Source organism: Tenrec ecaudatus, chromosome 14 (assembly GCF_050624435.1).
Source record: "Tenrec ecaudatus isolate mTenEca1 chromosome 14, mTenEca1.hap1, whole genome shotgun sequence".
Lineage (NCBI taxonomy): Eukaryota > Metazoa > Chordata > Mammalia > Afrosoricida > Tenrecidae > Tenrec > Tenrec ecaudatus.
In genome coordinates, this window is record NC_134543.1 from 105,885,321 (window position 1) to 105,909,981 (window position 24,661).

Consider the following 24,661-nt stretch of genomic DNA (forward strand, 5'->3'; position numbering starts at 1 on the left):
GTGTCTCCCCTGCTTTCTGTCCTCTCCCCGCACCGCCTTTTCCTCCCCCGCCCCTCCCCCACCGCCCTGAGTGTGTCAAAGTTTTGGGTCTCTTGGCTCCAAACACTGGAGGGGACACTATCCTAGGAACGACTAGCAATAGCTCCCTACATTTCCCAAAGTGCCCCTAGGTGCTGATTCCCTTGAGAGCCGCTAGTCCAGAAAACAGGCGGCCCAAAGGGTGGGGTGTCGCTCGAGGTCGCGCCCCGGGAGCAAAACAAAGCCGGCCCCTCCCTTTTCTCGGAAACCGCCGGCTTCGCGAAAAAGGAAACTAAGCGCAGGGAGGGCCGTCGCTGAAACTAAGCGCTGGGAGGCCCGTCCCTAACCAGCGCTGCTGCCCGGAGACTGATGACGAGCCATCGGAGCGCAGGTTGTGATTGGGCCGCTGAGAACCGTAAAATCGGGGGGGGGGGGGCGGGGGGCACCCAGAGCTTTGCGTTCTCCTGTCGGTGGGCGTTTGTGCCACGACGTCCTCTTCGTGGCGTTGGCTCTGCCCATTGGCTTGCCGCCACCAGGCCGGGCGTGACCACCGTGAGTGTCCCCTTTCTCTCCCCCCACTGCTTCTTCCCGGTCCCTAGCCCCACTGGCCTGGCCTGGCCCAGTCCCGGTCCCGGTCCCGGGTCCGGTGCGGCCGGGCCCTGGGTCCGTCTCACTGGGCTCCGCAGAGAGGCCGCTGGGGTGTACGCTCCTGCTCTCACCTCGCCGAGGCCTGTGGCATCCACTGGGCGGAATCGAACCAAGTATCTAGGTCCCTGGTGAGCTGGGGGTGGCTGGGTGAAGCAAGGGATATTGCTTTTCGAGACTGCCCGGCCCAGGCCTTCTCTCCCTACTTGGCCTTTCTGGGGAGCAGCGCAAGGGAGGAGAGGCCAGCAGGTCCCGGAAGGCCAAAAGTGATCCTGTCGGAGGCAGGTGTTGTGGGGTGCCGTGGAGCATAAGTAGGTCAGGTCATGTGGGGGGAGGGACGGGGTGGCTGAGCCCCTAGCACTCCTCCAGGCTGCACCCAGTTCGCTCCCAGCCTGAACCCTTCTGGCCAGATTCTAGGGATTGTGTCCAAATTCAGACAGTTGTCCTAAGGTTTTCGATAACATGCAATGGCAGCTCATGCGCTTGTTTTGTTAATTGCCTTATGGAACTTTTTGCATGTCATATGACTCGCCCATTTAAAGCATACAAGCCAGCTGTCTCTAGTATGTTTACATGTGGGCAATCATCACCGAAATTTATGAATATTTTAACCACCTCAAAAGGAGATCATGGCAATGCTCAGAGGAAAAACTACAGCTTTAAATGCTTAAATCTAAGAAGAAATATCACAAACAGCTTAACTCAACAATTCCAAGAACTATCAAAAAGGAGAGCAAAGAAAATCTAAACCTAAAAATAAAAAAAATAATAAAAAAAAAAGAAAAGAAAATCTAAACCTACCAGAAGAAAGGAAGTAAAGAGAGGAGCAGAAATAAAAACAAAAACCCTGCAGGGCCAGTGAATAATATACTGTGGCTCTTCCAGTCCAAATCTCTAACTCCCACCAAAGGACCTTTCCCTGCCTGGGTCTTGGGAAGAAGGTGGGGATAGATGCAGATAGGATTCATCTAGCAGTAATTGGGAACAAGATTCCCTTGAGCGGCATCCTGTTGAGTGTCATTTTATAATGAAGCCTCTGAAAAGCAGGAGGGACCTCATCAGCAAGAACTAGGAGCGAAGTGCATCCTCTGGACCTGAAATCCCTGGGCAGTGAACCTGAATCCAGATGACAGCTACATCAGGGGAGCCGCAGCAGAACCAGGAGCCAGAGCATGGAGCAGAGTGATGGACTTCCCACCCCACGGAGTAAGTAATGATGCTGTGTGCTTGGTGCAAGAGGCTAGCCTGTGAAGTGGGGTGCTTCTGGCTACTTAATTGGGGGAAGCTGGGCTTCCATGGAAGTAGGGTGCCTTTGGGCTGAGGCTTTCTGGAGTGGGTGCCTCTGGCCCTTAATTCGGGGAGCTGGGTTTGCTGACCTTTGGAACCTGCGTTAATGCTTTCACATTGAAACTTTCCAGCAGAGTGGTACACCCCTTTGAGCATGTATTAGCGGACCAGAAACTTTGTAACATGTCCTGGGAAACTACCCTGAGCATTTTCATTGGCATTACAATGTAAGTTATCCAAGAAACCCTTTAATCATGAAAAACAAAAACAAACTAAATAAAACCCAAACCAGAAAAATAAAAGAATCAAAGTCAAAAGTTGGTTCTTTGAAGAAATCAAGGAAGCTGGCAGACCTTCAGCTAGATGGAGGCAAAAAACTGAAATAAATGAAAGAGAATAATGTCCGAATATTATGAACTACATGGAAAAAACTGGCAAACCTAAGTATTTACTGCCCCTGGGTCAATTCTGGCTCACAATGACCCTGTAGGACAAAGTAGAGCTTCCCCTGTGAGTTTCTGAAATTAAATCTTAAGGGGCAGAGGAAGTCTCATATTTCTCTTACGAGTGACTGGTGGTTTTGAACTGCTGACTTTGCAATTAGCAAATTGTAACCACTATGTCAACAGGACCCCACGGATAACCTAAATAGAATGGACAAATTCTTAGCAGCATAAAACCTACCCAAACGGACTCAAGTGGAAATAGGAAGTCTCAACAGAGCCATAGGGGTATGAAGAGATTGAGTCAGTGATCAATACCTGCCCAACAATACTGTATACCTCTTCTTAATATGATTGAACTGTTGAATGGTATGATGTGTGAATTATAGGCCAAGAAGACTTCAAAACAAAAAAGCTGCTTCTCAACAAGGCCAACAAACAATTGAACTAACTACAAGCTTTTCTTTCTTGTTGTGTTTTGTTGTTGTTGTTGTATATTGTTGCTTGGTTTTGCTCTGTCTTGTTTTTGTGCATGTCATTATCTCCACAGGTCTGTCTAAATAAGATAGGCTGGATGAACAATCTGAGGGAGAAAACAATGAGACCCACAGTTCCGGGCGGGACATGGGAGAGGAGGAGGTGGGGGAAAGGAAGTGGTGTTAAACCCAGAGACAAGGGAACAACAAGTGATCCAAATCGGTGGTGAAGAGGGTGTGGGAGGAAGCCTGGAAGGGCGTGACCAAGGGTAATGTAACTGAGAGGAATTGCTGAAACCCAGGTGGGGACTGATCATGATAGTGGGAGAGGAGGAAAGTCAAGGGAAATAGAAGAAAGATCTAGAAGGCAAAGGGCACTTATAGAGGTCTAGATAAAGACATGTACATATGCAAATATATTTATATATGAAGATGGGGAAATAGATCTATGTACATATATTTATAGGTTTAGTATTAAGGTAGCAGATGGACATTGGACCTCCACTCAAGTACTCCCTCAATGCAAGAATACTTTCTTCTATTAAACTGGCATTCTAGGATGCTCACCTTCCCAACACAACTGCCGAAGACAAAGCAGTTGAATAAGCAAATTGGTGAAGAAAGCTGATGGTGCCCGGCTATCAAAAGATATAGCATCTGGGGTCTTAAAGGCTTGAAGATAAACAAGCGGCCATCTAGCTCAGAAGCAACAAAGCCCACATGGAAGAAGCACACCAGCCTGTGTGATCATGAGTTGTCAAAGGGATCTGGTATCAGGCATCATCAGAACCAAAATCTTGCCATAGTGAATGAGGGGGAGGTGTGGAGTGGGGACCCAAAGCCCATTTGTAGGCCACTGGATATCCCCTTACAGAAGAGTCTCAAGGAGATGACCCAGTCAGGGTGCGATGTAGCAATGATGAAAAATACAACTTTCATCTAGTTCCTAAATGCTTCCCTCCCCTTCCATTATCATGATCCCAATCCTACCTTGCAAGTCTGGCTAGACCAAAGGATGTACACTGGTACAGATGGGAACTGGAAACACAGGGAATCCAGGGTGGATGATCCCTTCAGAACCAGTGGTGTGAGGTGATACTGGGAGGGTAGAGGGAGGGTGGGTTGGAAAGTGGGAACCAATTACAAGAATCTACATGTGACCTCCTCCCTGGGGGATGGACAACCGAAAGGTGGGTGCAGGAAGACGTCAGACAGGGCAAGATATGACAAAAGAATAATTTATAAATTATCAAGGGTCCATGAGGGAGAGGGGAGCAGTGAGGGAGGGAAAAATATGAGGAGATGATGCCAGGGGCTTAAGTGGAGAGCAAATGTTTTGAGAATGATGAGGGCAATGAATGTACAAATGTGCTTTACACAATTGATGTATGTATCGATTGTGATAAGAGTTGTGTGAACCCTTAATAAAATGATTAAAAAACAACAAGTGTCTTAGAGCAGATGACTTCACTAACGAGTTCTGCTAAACATTCAGAGAAGAACTGACACCATTCTATGTAAATGCTTCCAAAAGAGCAAGAAGAAAGGCATTCATTCATTCAGTTTATGAAACAGACCTAACCCTGGTACCCAAACCAACAGACACCCCCCAAAAAGAGAAAAAAAGCTACAAGCCAAGAGCTCTCTCTCTCTCTTTCCCCCCCCCAAGATCTCTTTTTAAAGATAGATGCAAAAATCCCCAGAAAATTTTAGTGAACAAGATTCCACATCATTTTATGTTTTTTTTTCATTTTTCAACATAAAAATTTTAAAGAATCATATAGCCTAACCAAGGGAGTTTGCTCTATAAATGCAAGAATGGTTCAACATTAAAAAATCAATCATTTATCAATATATCATTCATATAATATGGAATATCAATAGAACAAAAAGACAGAACTATGATCCTCAATGGATATAATAAAAGTATTTGATAAAATTCAATACCTTATCTTGATAAAAACCCTAAAGAAGTCTGGGACAGAAGGGAAATTCCTCAATATGATTCAAGGCATATATGAAAATCCAGCAATCAACATTATAGTTAATGGAGAAAGACTTTACCCTTGAAGTCCAAAGCAAGACCTGTAACTGTGGCTGCTTTAATCACTTCTATTCAATATTGTATTAGAAGCCCCAACCAGAGCAAGGAAGTGAAAACTGGAAAAGAAGTAAAATGGTGACTATTCATGGATGAGATTATCCTATACTTCGAAAACTCCAAAGCACATGTGCGCACTTACACACACACACACACACACACACAAACTGAGGAATTTAGCAAAATTTACAAGGTCAAGAAACAGAAATCATTTGGGTTTCTATACACCAGCAATGAGAACTCTGAAAGGGAAATTAGGGTAACAATGACAATACCATGGAAGAGAATAAATATATATAGGAATAAGTCTAAGCAAGGATATGAAGGACTTATGCAATAAAAACTAATAAAACATTGCTGAAAGAGATTAAAGAAGACTTAATAGAAAGATGTTCCAAATTCATTTCCTGGAAGACTCAATGTTGAGATGTCTGTACAACCCAAAACACTAGCGATTCAATAAAATGCTGGGGGGGGGGGTCGGGAATAGAGATAGGTTTCAAAAAGCTCACAGAAGAATTCTTTTTTCATTCTATTTTTCCATGAGAATTTTGAAGCTCACTCATACATAAAATTTTGAGAACAGAAAGACAAATATAGTCCAGAGCATAAAATGGGCAAAAGCCTTAAATAGGCATTTCACTAATGAGAGCATCTCAGTGGCCACCAATCACACAGAGAGATGCTCAGCATCATTAATCATCAGCGAGAGAGATGCAAGTCAAAACCACAATGACAGACCATCGCACTCCCTGCATTGTTTCCAAGGTTGTAATCTTTATGGAAGCAGACTGCTACATCTTTCTGTGGAGAGGCTGGCGGTTCAGATTGTTTGGTTGCTTAACCATTGTGTTACCAGAGCTCCTAGAATGACCACAAACCCAAAACACTGCCATTGAGTTGACTCTGACCCAATGAACCTATACAGGCTTTCCGAGTCAGTACATCTTAGTGGGAGTAAGTCTGCTCTTTGTCCTGAAGAGCAGCTGGTGGGTTTGAACCACAGGCCTTGTGGTGAGCAATCCAATACTTACAATGCCCCAGGGCTCCTATAGAACTATGACCCAGACATTCCATTCCATTCTAAAAAAGATTTGAAAGATTTAAACAGAGTCTTGAACACCAATGTTCATTGCAGATTATTCACTAAATGCCTATCAACAGGTGAGTGTGCAAACAAAATGTTGTACATATTTTTAATAGAATACTACTTAGTAGGAAAAATGAAGTCTTGATACATGCTATAATATGGATGGAGCTTGAAGTCATTATCCTGAGTAAAATACAAATTAAGGCAGTCTTATAACAGCAAATATTATATGATCTCAAGTCTATAAAAACACAGCAAAAGGCAAATGTGTAGAGATCCAAGTTTATTAGTGGTTGCCAAGAAAGGGAGGGGAGATCATAAAGGGGGCTAATGTTGATGGGAAAATTGCACCGAATAAGGGCACTGTTGCACCACTGCCTCTAGCTGTTAGTAAATGGTGTACCTGAAAATGTCACATTGGTAAAAGTTGTGTGATAGGTATATGTGCAACGACCTAAGAAAAAGGACTCGCTGCTGAGGCTGCTTCTGGACAACCAAGCACATCCTGGGGTGTGCTTCTTTATTCTCGACATTGAGAGCATGGGTTTATGGGACATCCCACTTAATTAGTCTGAAAATGTGCTATCTGCTTCTGTTCTACTTCCTAGTTGGATGGGGACTGCCTGGGGTCTTCAAAATTCGCTAGTGGCCGCTTAACGCAAAATTGATCCCTATTCTTTTTTTTATTTAATAAATCATTTTATTGGGGCTCATATAACTCTTATCACAATCCATATATACATCAATTGAGTAAAGCACCCTTATACATTCGTTGCCCTTGTCGTTCTCAAAATTCACCTTCCACTTGGGTTCCTGGAATCAGCTCGTTTTTCCTTTTTTCCCTCCCCCTCCCTCACCCCTCTCTCCTCCCAATTGATCCCTATTCACCTGGAACAACAGAGCTAGGAGAGTCAGAAATGGAAAGATGATAGGAAATGTGTGGCTAATTGTTGGTTGAGAATATACACAGCTGGCTACCTGGCTACCATTACTAAACATTTTGATAAGGAATGCCATAGAAGAATATTGGCCCAAAAGGGGGAAATGCAGAACAAAATTTCAAATTTTCATAAACTCCAAGATTTCTGGAGCCATGGGAGCAGGATGAAACTATTCCCTTAAATATATCCCATAAAATTTTCATAAAACTGAACTAGTAAAAACAAAACAAAAAACCGAGCTAGCAAGAACAGGTCTTCCCTGAGCATTATGTTCTTTGAAGAACTATCTACTGGGATCAAACTGACAACAGCAACTTGGAAAAATAGATAGGAACCTTAGGGGAAGTGAGTTTATGGTAATGAGGGAGGAACAACTCAGAAAATGGGTGTGAACATGCTTAGTCCTTGACAAAGAGTGTAATCAATGCACTAAATTGTACATCTAGAAATGGTTGTGTTTTGCTGTGTATATTCTTGACCAACAAAATGAAAAATATACAGCATAAATAAAGAGGAAATATTCCTTTGGAAGCCCCAATTCTGTAGCCCTAAGGTCGTTTTCATATTCTGGTTACTTATGAATATGGGGTCTTTTGTGACTGGCTTCTGTCCCTTAACACGTTTTCAGAAGTCATCATTGTTGTAGTATGTATTGATACTTAATCCCTTTTTATTCCTGAAAAATACTCGTAGTATGGTCTACCATATTTTGCTTATCCATTCATCACTTAATGAGCATTTGGATTCTTTCCACTTGGCTATTATGTGTAGACATATGCTTCAAATTTCCTTAGCTATATTATATGTGTGTATATGTACATATATATATATATATATATATATATATATATATATATATAGCCAGGTCATATGATCACTCTGTGTCTAACCTGCGTGGTCTAACCCCACCTTCCCTCCACCCTCCCAGACTTTAAATCTGTACAAGAGTAGACAGCCTCTTCTTTCCACTCTGGACCAGTTGGTGGGTCCACACCACTACACCCCAGAGCTGCTATAGGCAGCCTAGAGCGTGGGAAATGGTATCTCATTAGGGTTTTGATTTGCATTTCCCTAGTGGTTAGTATCTTTTCATGTGCTTGTTGACCATTTGTATGTTTCCTTTCTTTATAAATCATGGTATTGGGGGCTCTTAGAGCTCTTATCCATATACCAATTGTATCAAGCACATATGTTGCCGTCATCATTTTCAAAACATTTTCTTTCTACTTGAGCCCTTTGTACAATTGTATATTTTCTTTGGAGAAATAATCTGTTTAGATCCTTGACTTGTTTTCAGTTGGGTTATTTGTCTTTGTGTCATTGAGTTCCTTATATATGCTAGATGCCAACACTAGTTGCTGTCAGGATGATTCAGAAGCCTGGCAAACCCAGGAGTATCAGAGTAGAGCTTTGCTCCATACGGTTTTCAGTAGCTGTTTGTTTTTGGAAGCGGACCTACAGGCATTTTCTTGGAGGTCGACTCAAACCCCCAACTTGTCCATTTACAGCAAAATACCTGAACCGTTTGCCCCACTTGGAAACATATTCTGGATACAAGTCCCTTATCACCTATATGATTCCCAAATATTTTCTCCCATTTGGTGAGTTATCTTTTCTCTTTTTTTAATTGTTTTATTAGGGGCTCATACAACTCTTATCACAATCCATATATAAATCAATTGTGTAAAGTACATTTGTACATTCATTGCCCTCATCATTCTCAAAACATTTGCTCTCCACTTAAGCCCCTGGCATCAGCTCCTCATTTTTTCCCTCCATCCCCGCTTCCCCCTCCCTCATGAACCCTAGATAATTTATAAATTATTATTTTGTCATGTTTTGCACTGTCTGACATCTCCCTTCACCCACTTTTCTGCTGTCTGTCCCCCAGGGAGGAGGTCACATGTAGATCCTTGTAATCGGTTCTCCCTTTTGTCTTCCTTGATGATATATTGCTTGCCTCGCAAAGGTTTTTATTTTTATTTTGATGAAATCCATTTTTGGGTGTGTATCCTTCATACTTTTCATGTCCCATCTAAGATAGTGCTGTATGGTCCAAGGTTATAAAGGTTTTTACATATTTTTTTTTCCTAAGAGTTCTTTTTTTTTAACTTAAAAATTTTTTTCCTGAGAGTTCTATAGTTTTAATTTTTAATAGGACTTTGATCCACTTAGAGTTAATTTTTGTATACAGTGTGAGGCAGGGGCAGTTTATGGCTTACAAAACTCTTTTTTTAATGTTTACATATATTTAAATCATTTTATTGGGGCTCTTACAGATCTTATCACAATCCATCCATCCATCCATCGTGTCAAGCACATTTGTACATTTGTTGCCATCATCATTATCAAAACTTCCTTTCTATTTGAGCCCTAGGTATCAGCTCACTTCCCACAGCTCACTTCCCACTTCCTCATGAACCCAATAATTTATATAAAAAAATTTCATGTCTTACACCGATCACTGTCTCCCTTCACCTACTTTTCTGTTGTTTGTTCCCCTGGGAGGAGGTTATTTGTTGATCTTTGTGAATGTACCCCCCTTTTTGCCCCCACCTTTCTCTTCCCCTCCTGGTATTGTTAGATCTCTCTGGAGATAGAGTTGTACCTCGGTCCTTGGCTCTGCGCGAGAAAGAATTCACGCTGAAGCCTGGCTCGTGATCCAAGTGAGTTTTTTTTTTTTGTTATATATCCTGTTGCTCATTGGTCCAGTTGTGTGAATTTGTTTGATCCAAGTGAGTTTTATGAGAGTTAGAAGAAGTTTCAGGTTTACACGGCACCCATAGGACTCCTCCCAACCATGCAGCCTGGTGGAAACTGCTCAGCTTCAGGCAGAATAAGTCTGTTTCTCAACTCTGGGCTCCTGCCTTTTCAAGGATTCCACGGGGAGGTGTGGTGGAAGACCCCTGATCAACCTCATTGGCTGAATTGAATTCACCTGGCCTAAGTGGGCCAATCCAGGTGGCCTAGGTGGGCCAATCCAAGTTTAACGCCCACCCATGCCTACCGGCGGGAAACCTGAGCCTCTGAGCATGTGCAGTGCACCGCTCCTTGTTCCCGTGCTTGGCTCTCTGGGTAGGCATTAACGGACATTCCCCATCCCTACGCTAGAACTACCTAACAGTGTGGCTACTCTCAATATTGGTCCTGAGGGGTTTATCTATCCTGGATTGCCTGCGTTGTGAGCTCTTATCTTACCAGTGTACATGCTCTGGTCTAGCCAGATTTATAAGGTAGAATTGGGGTCATGATAGTGGGGGGAGGAAGCATTTAAGAACTAGAGGAAAGTTGTATGTTTCATGGGTGCTATATTGCACCCTGAGTGGCTCGTCTCTTCCTTGTGACCTTTCTGTAAGGGGATGTCCAGTTATGTACAGATGGGCTTTGGGTCTCCACTCTGCCCTCTCCCTCATTTACATCAATGTAATATTTTGTTCTGGGTCTTTGATGCCTGATACCTGATCCCATCAACACCTCGTGACCACACTGGCTGGTATGCGTCTTCCATGTGTATGGGAAACAAGGATTTCTCCCAAGTTGTACCCTCAAAATAGATGCCAAACTTAGCTGCTTGCGAATGACTATACCCTTGGAGGTCATCAGGAGTAGATCAGGGGTCATTCTCCCATAGAGCTATCTGCCTTCTAGACCAAGAAGACACCACTGTTTATCCCACAACAAGTAGGGCCCACTCCCTTCTGATAAGGATAGTAGTTGTCTGTTTCCTTGTAGGAGACCCCAGAGAGTTCAGACTCACCCAAGGATGACCAAGGTTAGGCTGCCATCATGAATCTAGGGTCCACCTACCCTGTCACATGTATACCCCTAGACCTTCCCATTCCTATGGGCACACCCCTAGCTCATCCCCTTCTTGTCACACTTATGCCTATCATACATCCCCTTCCTACGATGTGTATGCCGATTGTACTGCCCCTTCCAGTGACGTGTGGTTACCTGTAATCATGCCCCCTAAGGAGATATAACCCTTGGTTAGCAATAAAGTGGGGGCTCTCTCTTGCTCTCGCGGCCAGGCTCCCCACAGGAGGACCACCAAGTGGGGCTGAGGTTAGCATGCTACCATGAATGATGTCTGACTCCATTATTATCTCTCCTCCACCTCTCATGCTCTCCATGACTTTACTATAGTCTTATTGTTGTACAATTGCGCCTACCAGACCTGTGATGATTTGTTGGGGACTCTCCTTTCCCCACACGTGCGGGCTTTGTTGCTTCTCAGCTAGATGGCTGCTTGTTTTTAACTTCAAGCCTTTAAGACCCCAGGACCTATATCTTTTGATAGCTGGGCACCATAAGCTTTCTTCACCACATTTCTGTATGCACCTATCTTGTCGGGAAGGTGGGCATCACAGAATGCTGGCTTATTAGAATAGAGTGTTCTTGCATTGAGGGAGTACTTTAGTAGAGGCCCAGTGTCTGTCTACAACCGTAATACTTAACATATAAATATATGTACATAGATCCATGTCCCTATCGTTATATATAAATATATTCACATATGAACATGCCTGTTTTTAGACCTCTATAAATGTCCTTTGCCTCCTAGTTCTTTCCTCTATTTCCTTTTACTTTCCTCTTGTCCCACCATCATGTTCAGCCTTCATTTGGGTTTCAGTAATTCCTCTCGGCTACATTGCCCTTGATCAAGCCCCACCAGGCATACTACACCCACCTCACCACCGGTTTTAGATCACTTGTTGTTCCCTTGTCCGTGGGTTTGTTGGCAGCCCCCACTTCCCACAAAGCACTTTCTTAATTCATGAACTCATCTGCTCACATTTCATCTCCTTGCGGTAGAAATAAGGAGCCCTGGTGGCTCTATGGGATAAGCATTGGGCTAGTAACCATAAGGTCTGCCCTTCAACCCACTAGTCACTCCTCAGGAGAAAGGTGAGGCTTTCTCGAAATGTTAGTAATGAAAACCCTGTATAGTGCTGTTATGAGTCAGAATCAAATTGATAGCAGCGGATGGCAGTAATAAAAATTTGTTCTCAGAGAACTCTTACCAGGTGCTAGAGGCTTTCCATGTTTTACATTATTTAACTCAAAGATTCTCATCCGGAGCCCTGGTGGCATAATGGGCTGTTAAGTTTGGAACCCGAAATTTCTACTCTCATAAAGATGGACAGTCTTGGAAATCTACAGGGGCCGCTCCACTCTGTCCTGAAGGGCTTCTTGGCGTTGGACATGACTCAATGTCAGCGAGTTTTTGAGTTAAAATTCTCATCATACATTCAAAGGGGAAAATTGAAGCTCAGAGACACTAAACACATTTCATAGGACCATAAAGGTTTTGTTTCAAAGGCAGGCTTGATTCCAGAATACAGAGTGCACACCCAGGGTTTCTCTGTTGAGCTGCCTTTGGCGGTGCTTGTATGTGCCTCGGAGGTTTGTAAGAAACCCACAAGCCTCCTGATGTGGGTCTTCTCCTTGGGGCACTTCTATAGACTAGGCCTCGGTGGATGGGACTGTTAGTAGCTTGGTTCTTTTCGTTGGGAATCTGTTAGCTTCTGTTCTGGGATTGTCTAAAACAATAATTTTTTCTGCTTTTATAGCTTAAAAGGTGAAAGCTTACAGGGATGGAAAAGCCATAAAAGTCAGTGACTAGGGTGATTGAAGACAACTCCCAAGGTGGGGGACCGATCACACTTGGTGGTTGAGTGTCTACTTTGTATCTGCCAGTATCCCCGCAGCTTTCAGGTTATCCTCACGACTTCCTCTGAGGTTCGGGCTTTTTTTCATTAAAAAAAAATAGAAATAGAATAGAGTGTTTGATTTATTAAAATATATTTATCCAGAAGAACGCAAAATGTAGCTTAATGCTAGTATTGATGTGATTGGTGATTGTGAGCTCAGTTTATGATCACGAGGCTGAATATGAAGCAGAATTTCTATTTTGCAGTGTTTTATACTGAATATCTTTGCTAGATAACACAGTAAGATGGCAATGGTGGTTGCCTCTGGGGAAAATTGGAGAACCGGGCACCCAAGGTGGTAGTCATCCTTTCACTGTGATTTAAATGCAAAAACATTTACATACCTTGTTGTTTTAATTATTAAAGAAGCTGCTTTATTTATTTATTTGGGGGATTTATTACATGTATCCTATCATTCCATATTTCAGTCTTATCAAGTAGAAGTGCTACCACAATCAGTTTCCAAACCTTCTTTTTCTACATGGACTCCTTGACATTGTCTCCCTTTGACCCCACCATCACCCTGTACCTCTCTCCCCGTGATCCTCTTATTCTACTTGCTATCCTATAGGTTCACCACAGCTGGTTTTCATACACCAACACACGGAAAAGCATATAACACAGAAGTTGGTTTTATGGGAGCACAGCCTCATCTTTCTCCCAAGGAGCCATGGGTGGGTTTGAACCACTGGCCTTGTGGTTAGCAGCTCTAGGTGCAGCCCACTCCTCCACCAAGGCTCCTCCAGAAGTTGTTTTTAATGAAGGCTTTACATGCTACTGTTTTGAGAACTTACGTAACTTTCCAAGTCACACGCCCCAAATGCACACAGCCCAGATTCAAACCATATCTCCCTGTGTGACTCATGCTCAAACTCCACCTCCTCTTTCCCAGAACCGAATCTAAGACGAGATGCTCTGAAACGCCACTCTTGCCTGTGCTACAAAGGAATCCTGGGCAAGCTGCACCCCGGTGTGTTCCGAGTGGCTCATTTCGTATTAGAAACGTGTTTCTCTGTTTACCCCCAAACAAGTACTTCCTTGAGGTTCCCATAATGGATGCAGTGTGTCTTCCTTGGTGCCTTATGCTGTGCTTCTCTTTATGTACATACCCCTGCAGGTTCTCCCCACTAGTTCAATCAGGAAGTGGAGTAAGGAGGGGCACTCACTCAGCCGCATATATCGCTATTTCACAAACAACCCACCGCCCTCAAGTTAATTCCTGCTTCCAGCGACCATATGTGAGGCGCCCTGATAGTATAGTGATTACATGTTGGGCTGTGATCCTCAAGGTCAGCAGTTCAAAACCACCAGCTGCTCTTTGGGCCAAAGATGGGCTTTCTACTTCCATAAACAATTACAGTCGTGGACACTCACAGGGGCAGTTCAACCCTGCCCTATAGGGTCTCTATGAGTGAGCACCAATTCAACGGCAGTGAGTTTTGATTACTAGAGGAGAAAGCCTCATCTTTCTTATACAAAGCAGCTGGTTGGTTTGAACTGCTGACCTTGTAGTTAGCAGTCAAACACTTACCCAACAGCACTACCATCATTTCCTAATCTATACAATGATTTATTACTATTAATCTTACCTTAAATACTACTAACACTTGACTTTCCACTCACTTTTTCAGATTGAAAACTCAGATTGAGTCATCTCATCAGTGGCTCCCAGAAAATTCCCTCCTCCGTGGGAGCACAGCCGTGGGAGAAGTGAAGACAGAGGACTGGCACCGGGATCTGAGTTCAAAGGTCCAAGAAAATCTGGGCTCTAACCTCTTATGTAAACCAGAGAGTGACTTAAGACAGTTGTGAGACATTGACGACGTTAACATTCATTGTACATTTGGGCATAAGTCATCTGGATCCAAAGGAGCGCAATGGATACGAGAGTGTGCTGTGGTGGACAAGCCCCCAAGCCAGCTGGGGAAAGAGACCCAGCCCCAGAAACGGCCTTGGAAACAGAACTGATAGAACTAACGGAAAGCGATGGGGAGGAAGTCGTTGACCTCACCTGTGAGCCTTTAGAGCCCGCGGTGATTGACCTAACTCACAATGACTCTGTTGTAATTACTGGAGCGAGGAGGAGACGAAGGAGAAACGCAGAACCAGGGGCAGGTCAAGCAGGCGACTGTGTGGCGAGCTGTGATGAGGAGGGGCAGGTGCAGGATGGAGACGTCTGTGTGGTCCACGGTGCTCCCCACAATGCCCTGGGAGAAGAAGCTTCCAGCTGCCCGCCACCTGGCTATATCTGGTGTCGCATTTGCATGGATGGGTATTCAGAGATTGAGCAAAGCAGACGACGCATCTATTCTACGGAATGTGGCCACATCTTCTGCAATCAGTGCCTTTGCAGTTCCCTGAAATACACGAAGACGTGTCCGGTGTGCTGGAAAATTATCCGTGGCCATCAGTACCACCGCATTTATATATAATGTTTGCTCTGCTGCTGAGGGACAGACAGACAGCTTGCCTGGTGCTAAGGATAATTGACATCCAAAGCTGTGCACTCCGAAGGCCCGATTTTGTTCATCTGCTGTCTGGAATATGTAAGAAACCCTTGTTTCTGCCCACAGCAACACCCCTTTGGTTTCTCTTTGGTTTTGTGCGGCACGGCTGGACCTTGGTTGTCTCAGTGCACCAGCAACAGGTGACAGTCCTTAAAGCGATTTTCTCTTTCTTTCTCATGGTAATCAATGTTTAGTTATCGGCATGTGACCACACGGGAACATATCAAAGAGGTACACTACCTCAGAGGTGGTAGAACTGAGGCGGAAGGAACGGAGGAGATGGATAACTTTACAGAGGAGAGCAAGTTTGGACTTCGTGTATGAAAAGAATAAATCTCACTCTTGTCTAAGCAGCCATTAGATTGGGTCTCGGTTAGGTAAATGGAAACCACACTGAGTCTAATGGATTAGGCAGGGTGCCGCTTCTGGATTTACTGACTCTGTTGGAAGTGTAAGTCAGTCTGTCCTCTCTGGCCTCCAACCAGCAGAGTGAAGGGGGTATACAGGCAGGCAACTGCCCTGCTGAGTCTCCTAGCAGCCTGTAAATCCAGCCTTGACACACTGAAATAAGGAGGCCATGGTTCTGTGCTGTCTGGAACCTACTGGGCCAGAAGAGGGTTGCTGCATCACCTTGGATTTACAGTGGTGCCTGCCTTCCACCACACTGATCAACACGCCTTCACGCAGCTCTGTGAACCAACGAGCCCACGCCCCACTGTCTCTGCTGCTCCAGAGGCCCGGCTTGGTCAGAGGTCCTGGGACGAACCCTCCACTGTCTTCCTCTGAGAGACTTGCCCAGGGCACACAGTTCAGCCTGCTCTTTAGAATTGGAGGGTGGTCGTTGCTGGGCAGAGGAGCCCTGGTGGTGTAGTGGGTTACACATTGGGCTGCTAACCGCAAGGTCAACCGTTGGAGACCACCAGTTGCTCCTTGGGAGAAAGATGGGGTTTTCTACTCCCGGAGAGAGTTCCAGTCTTGGAAACCCAGAGGCACAGTTCTCCTCTGTCCTACAGGGTCATGAGGAGTTGGAATCCGATCGACTCAATGGCAGTGAGTGCTTGGTTTGGTTTCTGTGCCCTCCCTCTTTCGCCCAGAAGGAGATCTGTAGTGAAGGAGATCTCTATGGTTTTAGCCAGCTTGCTCCTCTCCATGGAGGCCTCGTTTTGCCAGCGAAGGAATGTCCATTGTGCCAGGAAAGCAATGCCCGGGCCTGCCTACTCCCTGCATTGCCTGCAATGTCACCCATGCCCCTGATCTCAGTTGTCCTACTTGGGGTAAGATACGCAAGGCCAATGTGATATATGCCTTTATAGATTCTGTGGGTCTCTTTATATACTCTACAATAACATGAGACAAAAAACATGAAAATTTAAAAAATCTATTTTGGAAATATTCTATTAGCTGTCCGTGTTTTACTAGATCATCTTGGGCACATCGCGGTGGAAAACTATTCATTGTCCTGTGGCGTAGCACAGTATGTCGCAAACCTGGCTAATGTGTTTTGGTAAACACCCTGATCAAAATAGACAGCATTCTCGTGTACGCTCTTCCAGGTAACCACTGTTCTATTTAGTATTGTCATTGGAGCCCGTTGACTTCTATGACTTCATTGTCTAGCCCAGCTATTGGGGAGGAAACCGAGATAGGGATCTGGAGTGTAAGCATTAGGAGGGGATGCTTGTTCTTTGGTTGGTAGGTGCCATTGAGTTGGACTTGGCTCCAACCCATGGCAACGTGATGCACAACCAAACGAAACCCTGTCCAGGCCTGTGCCATCTTCACAAGCCCTTCTTCATGTTTTCTGCCCTCTGCCAAACACGATGCCCTTCTCCATGGATTGCTATCTCCTGACAACATGTCCAAAGTGTGTAAGACGAAGTCTCACTATCCTTGTCTAATAGGTTTGTTTTAAAGGGAAGATGCCTCACATTGTGTCTTAAGGAATTTAAGCAAGAAGGAATTAATAAGGAGACCTGCTGTGTGCCGGGCACAGTATGGAGCCTGCTGCGTATCATTCGGTAGAGTACAGACCCGGCAGGGGGCACATTAACAGGGATAGTTTGGTGTGACTTGTACACGGTTGTGGGAAGAAAGTGAGAAGTTTAAGTTGGGAAAGATGACTTAGGCCATCCACATCATGAGTGGGCCGTGTTATGCAAGGAGTGTAGATTTTAGTCTATTGTGGCTAAGGAACTATTCGAGGCTCTTGAAGAGAGCCTCCAGAGAAAGACTCCAAAGATACAGCATGATGCCAGGGACCGCTACAGAGCCTGCTTAAAAGCTAGTGAGGTCAAGGGGGGAGGTGGAAGTAAGAAAGATAGATTCTGTTGTTGATCTTCCAGAATGCAAGCGAGTTAAAAGATGTGGCTGAGAAGACAATTAAACAGGCTTGGTCCTTGGTGCTGAACTAGCACACTTGCCCTCAATGTCCAACAGCTTCGGGGTAGCGTGGCCAGCAGGGCTTTGGAAGCCAGAAGACAGCGGAGACAGGTTCTGGGGGGTGGTTGTTGGTCTGAGGTGGCAAGGATTGGCGTGCAAGCTCAGGGGTTGCAATGCAGATTTCATTCCCAGGTAGCTTTTTGGAAAACAACTGCTGGGAGTCCGTTCCCACTCCTACGGACCCTAGTCGACAGGGTTTCTGAGTCTGTGCAGCCTTACGGGAGCAGTCAGCCTCATTTCTCTCCTGCAGAATGCCTGCGGGTTTGAACCGCTGACCTTGTGCTTAGCAGCCCCGTGTTTAACCCACAGCGCCAGCAGGACTCCTCCTCTTTTGAAAAATGGAAGCTGATTTGGCTAGAGTGGAAATGGAATGAGTGAGGTGGACCATCACACTTCACAACCAGGTGTACCAGCTAGCTTTAGACCAAAGAACCACACAAGGAAGTCATCTGACAATGTTCATGTCTTTTTCGGATGTTCACAAACATTTCACCCAGAGACTAGAAAGCCAGGCTTCTTGGGTTTAGATTGAAACAGCTTTTCTTTTCTTTTTCTGAAACCGAGCTTTTCAAGAAGGAGTAGAAAATTCACAAAGTGAAAGGAGTGGGGCCTGCCTTTCACCAAGGACTGGGCTGTCTCTCGCCTGCCCCACACTGAATTCATCCCGACGGCAAATATTGACTACACCTGCCTGGTGCTCTCCAAGTGCCTCAGAGAGGTGGTGCTGTGGGTCACACCCACCAGTCTTTCTGTGGGAGGCAGACGAGGCTGGCTGCTTCCATGGAGATCCCGTCTCCGAAACTCCATGGGGCAGTTTGACTCTGCCCTGACGGTGTCTGTGAGTCAGAATCTGCTCGATGGCCGTGAGTTTGCGTTTTCATTTCCTCTAAACAAGTGGGAGCCCCAGGGACGGCATCAGCTTTCAATTTTTAGGGCCATTATGTCCTCTGCTTTGCCGCTAAAATCAGCATCCTGAGATAGTCAGGGGGTGTTGATCAAGTAAACTAGGTTCCAATAATATCAATAACCCAGTGTCTGTGCGCAAAACAGTCCTTCCCCGGAGCAAGCGCAGGTGCCGCAGTAGGAGACGTGTTGGCACAGCCGCACACATTCCCTCTGAATGTATATTGCCTGTTCTTGGACTTTTCGGAAAGGCTCGTGGATACTTGGGACCAGCGAATCTCCAGAAGGCCCCGGCCTTTCTCTTTAAGCCCTGCTATCAGCTGCTGCCCTTCCATCCTGGACAGTTCTAGTGCTCGGGGGCTAGGTTGGGTCCCCGTGTATCTCCAGGGTTGGGAACAGCACGCTAGCCTCACAGCCTTGTTCATACAGGTTTTAGACATTGGTAAATACCCAGCAGTTTAAACGGAAAACTCCAGTAGCTTTCCTCTTCCATCTTCACTTGCACAGTCCATCTCCGTGGCGTCGTGCAGGTCGGTTTCTCACCCCCTGGCCCAGGAACTGGGCACGGAGACAGCTCTAATTTGCTAACACCCCTCGCTGAAGGGAGTTGGGGAGGGGGGCTGTCAAAAGCGTGGCGTTTGCTCTGAGCTCTCTCCTGCCTCCTAGCTTTCAGCAGGCAAAAAGATCCTAGGGCACCTTCCCTTCTGTGGGGTGCCATGCAGGAAGCACGTGGCCCCGGGTGTGGCTCTGCAGGATCAGTGACACTGAAGGAGTCACCCAGGAGCTGCCAGCACGCAGCAAGGAGTGAGGCACCTCACCTGGCTCCCCTGCTGAGAAGAGATCTTTAAGAATCCTCTGTGGAGCCCTGGGGCCCTGCAGGTTGGGTGTCAGATGGCTCACTGTCTGCTCGTGGGAAAGTGGACGACCTGGGAGACCGCAGGGAGCAGTTTTACGCTGTCCTATACATCCACGGTGACGCGGAATCAACGATGCCAGTGGGCTGGAGATTTCAGTTCCTCTAAACAGGAGACCCGGAAACAGCAGCTCTGCAGCTGATACATTGCCGGTACTGATTCATCCGTGCGCTCATGCATGCTCTCATTCATTCACTTAACCAGTGTTTACTGCATTCTGAGCGTATGGGAGGGCCTGCTGGTGAAAAAGATGAACCAGACATTCCTTTCCTCTGAGAAGCTCATGACTAGTGGAAAAAAGATACGAAAGAGGAAAAAAAAAAGGCAAGCAAAAATATAAAGAAATAATGCAACGGAATAAAAACAAAATGTCCACAAGGCGCTACTAAAGGACAGAGAGAACTTGAGGTTCTGACTCACCAGCATGAAACACGGCCTGGTCCTGCGGTCACTGTTGAGGGTCTTGCTGGTTAGGGCTCAAGCTCCAATGAGAATGATGCCCTGCAGAGACTGGCCCCTATTGGTAACAAGTGCAAAGCAAGTGAGACCGTCCCACTGTCCTTGTTCCTCAGGAATACTCTGAGACATATTTCTTTTGTTCTGGAAGTCCGTGGTGTGTTACTGGATATATTCTTCACTGTTAGTCTGGGTAGACTAGAGAAGCAAATCCACAGAAACTCTTATGAATATAAGGGAGTGTTTTATATAAAAGGTAAATGTACATTAAGAAACCCAGTCCAGTTCAACCCCATAAGTCCAACATTAGCCCATATTCCAACACGGATCTACAAAGTCCTCCTCAAACCCACAAAACACACGCAATAACACCAACTGCAGGAGGAAAGCCAAATCAGTGAGCAGGTAAGCATCTCAGCGCTGGCAGGGCTCTCCACGTGGCTGCTCCAGCATCAGGGTAGGTCTATCTATGTGGCTTCTCAGGGATGTCTAACAGGAAGTGAGCCTTGCCAGCTGAGGCAGAGAACTAGTTAAGGCAGCTGCAGCCTGGTCTGACCATCAGAAAACAAGAGACCAGAGAACAAGAAAGGCGAGGCTTCAAGCATTTCTCTCTCCACTCTTCAATTAATCTCACTTGTGTTTATCGGCCAGGCTGGCAGAATAAACCTTAACTATCACATTCACCAGCGCCATACATAATTCAAGGACTCAATTCTTCTTTAGTCTTCCTTATTCGTTGTCCAAACATCACCTGCATATGAGACCACTGGAAAGATGATAGCTTGAGGCAGACGCAGCTTATTCCTCAAAGTGGTATCTACGTTTCAATAATTTACAGAGAGATTTTGCAGCTACTTTGTCCAGTGTCTTTATTTACTGTTACGTCTACGGTAGTGATTATCAATCCGAGTAAAATGAAACCCTTGTCAATATCAATATCTTCTTCATTTATTATGTTCGTCCAATTGTGAGGATTTTCTTTTTTTTTAATTCCCATTCAGCCAAGATGGCCATCAGCCATATCCTTTTCTGAATTCAGATTGCCTGAATGGCAGTTCCCTGCCCACGGACTGCTGCAACCATGTTTAAATATCTTCAGCATTTTACTTGCATGTGATATTAATGCGATTGCTCAACATTGCTTGCTTTCTGTTGGGTCACTTTTCGTTGGGATGGGCACATATATGGAGGCCTTTCGGTCAGTTGGTCAGGCAGCTGTCTTCCAAGTCCACTGGCATAAATGAGTGAACATTCTCAGTGTTGCAACTTCTTATTGAAACATCTCATTGGTATTACATCAATCCTTGAGTATTGGTTTTTTTTTTTTAATTTTAACAATTTATTAGGGGCTCATACAATTCTTATCACAGTTCATACATATACATATATCAATTGTATAAAGCACATCTGTACAGTCTTTGCCCTAATCATTTTTTCTCCTCTTTTCTTTCTTTTTTTTTTTTTAATTTTAACAATTTATTGGGGCTCATACAATTCTTTTCACAGTTCATATATATACATACATCAATTGTATAAAGCACATCTGTACAGTCTTTGCCCTAATCATTTTTTTCTCTTTTCTTCTTTTACATTTTATTAGGGACTCATACAGAGTATTGGTTTTTTGCCAGTGTTGTCAGTGAAGCTTGGACTTCTTGTTTTAGTACTATAAGTGCTTGATCATATGACACCACCTGAAATGGTTGAAAGTTCACCAGATTTTGGGGGGGTGTACAGTAACTCTTTGTAATCCTTCGATTTTCTTTTGACGTTCCTCTGTATTGCTCCATATTGTGACCATCGAACCCTTCAGTATTGTAACTCGTAGCTGGGATTTTTCGTTCACTTCTTTGGGCTTGATAAATGCTAAATCTGTTCTCCCTTTTTGGTTTTCCCACTCCAGATCTTTGCATATTTCATTATAATATTTTGTATTTTATTTTTTTCTTAATCATTTTATTAGGGGCTCATACAATTCTTACCACAATCCATACATACACCAATTGTGTAAAGCACATTTGTACATTCATTGCCCTCATCATCCTCAAAATATTTGCTCTCCACTTAAGCCCCTGGCATCAGCTCCTCATTTTTCCCCTCCCTCCCTGCTCCCCGCTCCCTCATGAACCCTTGATAATTTATAAATTATTTTGTCACCTCTTGCCCTTTCTAATGTCTCCCTTCACCCACTTCTCTGTTGTCCATCCCCCAGGGAGGAGGTCACATATAGAACCTTGTAATCCGTTCCCCCTTTCCAACCCATCCCAATACTGACCCTCACACCTCTACCCTCCCAGTATTGCCACTCACACCACTGGTCTTGAAGGATCATTCACCCTGGATTCCCTGTGTTTCCAGTTCCTATCTGTACCAGTGTACATTCTCTGGTCTAGCCAGACTTACAATGTAGAATTGGGATCATGATAATGGGGGGTGGTGGGCAAGCATTTAGGAACTAGAATAAAGTGTATTTTTCATCGTTGCTACATCGCACCCAGACTGGCTTGTCTCCTCCCCAAGACTCTTCTGTAAGGGAATTTCCAGTGGCCTACAAATAAATGGACTTTGGGTTTTGTTCTTTGATGCCTGGTAACTGATCCCTTTACCACCTCGTGATCGCACAGGTTGGTGTGCTTCTTCCATGTGGGCTTTGTTGCTTCTGAGCTAGATGGCCGCTTGTTTACCTTCAAGCCATTAAGACCCCATATGCTATATATTTTGATAGCCAGGCACCATCAGCTTTCTTCACCACATTTGCTTATTCACCTGCTTTGTCTTCAGCAGTTGTGTCAGAAGGGTGATTAGAAGATAGTATTCTTGCATTGAGGGAGTACTTGAGTGGAGGCCCAATGTCCTTCTGCTACCTTAATACTAAGCCTATAAATATATGTGCATAGATCTATTTCCCCATCCTCATATATAAATATATTTGCAAATGGACATGTCTTTATCTAGACCTCTATAAATGCCCAATACTTTGTATTTTCAAACCACCCTTTGAAATGTTCTGTTCAGTCATCTTATGTAACCATTTCCCCCCATTTACTTTCACCACACTACATTCAAGAGCATGTTTCAGGGATTCTCCTGACATCCATTTTGGCCTTTCTTTCTCTCCTGTCTTTTAAACGATGTTTTGCTTTCTTCGTCTATGATGTCCCTGTTGTCATCCCACAATTCATCCGGTCTTGAATCATTAGTGTTCAAAGAGTCAAATCTGTTCTTGAGATGGTCTCTAAATTCGGGTGGGAGATACACAAAGTCATACTTAGGCTATGGTAGACTGAATTTTCTTGAGGTTCAACATCACTGTCTACTGCTTATCCTCTCCTTCCCCCATGCTCATACCCGTTGTTTTAAAATAGTACAAGAAAGACTTGAAGTGCCATTTGGTAGAAATTGGGATCTTTTGTGATATTAAAACCCCTCTAGTGATAGAAAGGGCTCTTAAGAATTCATATTTTACAGATGGAGGAGTGGGTGCCCAGAGGAGTTAAACATCTTAGCCAAGGTTACTCAGTGCTCTGGTGGGAATAAGACTTAACGTTTAGGCCAGTGTTCTTGCTCCAGCCATAAAGATTCAAGAGTGGATGATCTAGGATCTAGTCCAGTCATCTATATAAAACACTAAAAATTTAGCCCATAATAAGATAAAATTAATTTTTCTGGCTAGGGTTTTAGATGTTTACCAGCATCCCCTAGTGATTTACTTGACAAGGAATTAAATCTGATGAATGTCATTCACAGTCAAGGTGAGCAAAACACAGCACTACCCTGCAGTTGTTCACAACTCACCAGTTGGACAGATACGTCATCAAAATACATTGTGTACAGTCAAGGGTGCAATAGAAACATATACAGCAGTGGCTCTCAACTGGGAACAATTACTCAGATTTCCCCAATGTCTGAAGTCATTCTAATCATCACAATGGGTACCACTGGCCTCTTATGGCTGGAGGGCGGGGCTATCTACCCGGCACAGGGCAGAATTACTTGGTACAAAATGTCAGTCGGGTTGAGGTAGGAAGTCCCTATTGTAGAGAACACAAATCATTGTGATGGGAGATGGGCGAAGATAAAGCTTGAGGGGTGGTAAGGGAAGAATTTACTGAAGAAATAAGGTTTTGGAGTGGGGTAGGTGAGGATTATGGAATGGCATTAAAGGACAGATGGGTACAACCACAGAAATAGGCATTTTTTAGTAACCCTTAACCTCGGGAGAAGAGTTACGAGAGGGCTGGATAGCTAGGCAGAAATGAGAAATTAAAGAAAACATACTGATTTGAAAAAAAAAGTACTTTAGAAAAAGTTGATGGGCTCTAGGATGGCTCTCTGTTCACTACTCAGAAGCCCAGTCTAGGTACCTAAACTTGAAGGAAAACTGAGATGAGACTTGTCTTCACCTTCTTTCTTTAGTGTGGAGTTTTCTGGGCCCTTGGTACTTTCTCAGAGATGCAGTAAAGGGCTGTCTCCATGGAATGTGAGTAGTTCAGTGAGGCTAAATAGCTCTTTATTGATAGTAACTGTGTCCTAGTGCTGTGATGGAACCACGGGCAGGGCGAAGCGGTTATTTCCGAGGTGTTAAGCTTAGAGTCCAATGATGAAGCTTATTTCTTCTTTCATAGAGTAGCCTTGTCCAGAGTTGTGGATCTGTGAACCTTAAGATCAGACCACCGTCTCTAATCTAAATAAGTTCAATACTCACCACTAATGGGGTGGTTAATCCT

General features: G+C 44.6%; 1 protein-coding gene and 1 pseudogene across 6 annotated transcripts in view; both read left to right on the forward strand.

Annotated features, from left to right (window-relative positions):
* The first annotated feature begins 482 nt into the window (after nt 1-482).
* The window catches only part of TRIM69 (tripartite motif containing 69), a 49,058-nt gene continuing 24,879 nt past the window's right edge, over nt 483-24,661 (forward strand). For 2 of the 6 annotated variants that reach the window (XM_075531958.1, XM_075531957.1), the window contains exon 1: nt 16,164-16,496. In XM_075531958.1, coding sequence (XP_075388073.1) covers nt 16,164-16,496 — 333 coding nt within the window. Of the gene's footprint in view, nt 571-16,134; nt 16,497-24,661 lie in introns of those variants that run through there. The other 4 variants (XM_075531962.1, XM_075531961.1, XM_075531959.1 and 1 more) reach the window with 4 other exon arrangements.
* LOC142426402 (E3 ubiquitin-protein ligase RNF4 pseudogene) lies at nt 598-24,658 on the forward strand (annotated as a pseudogene).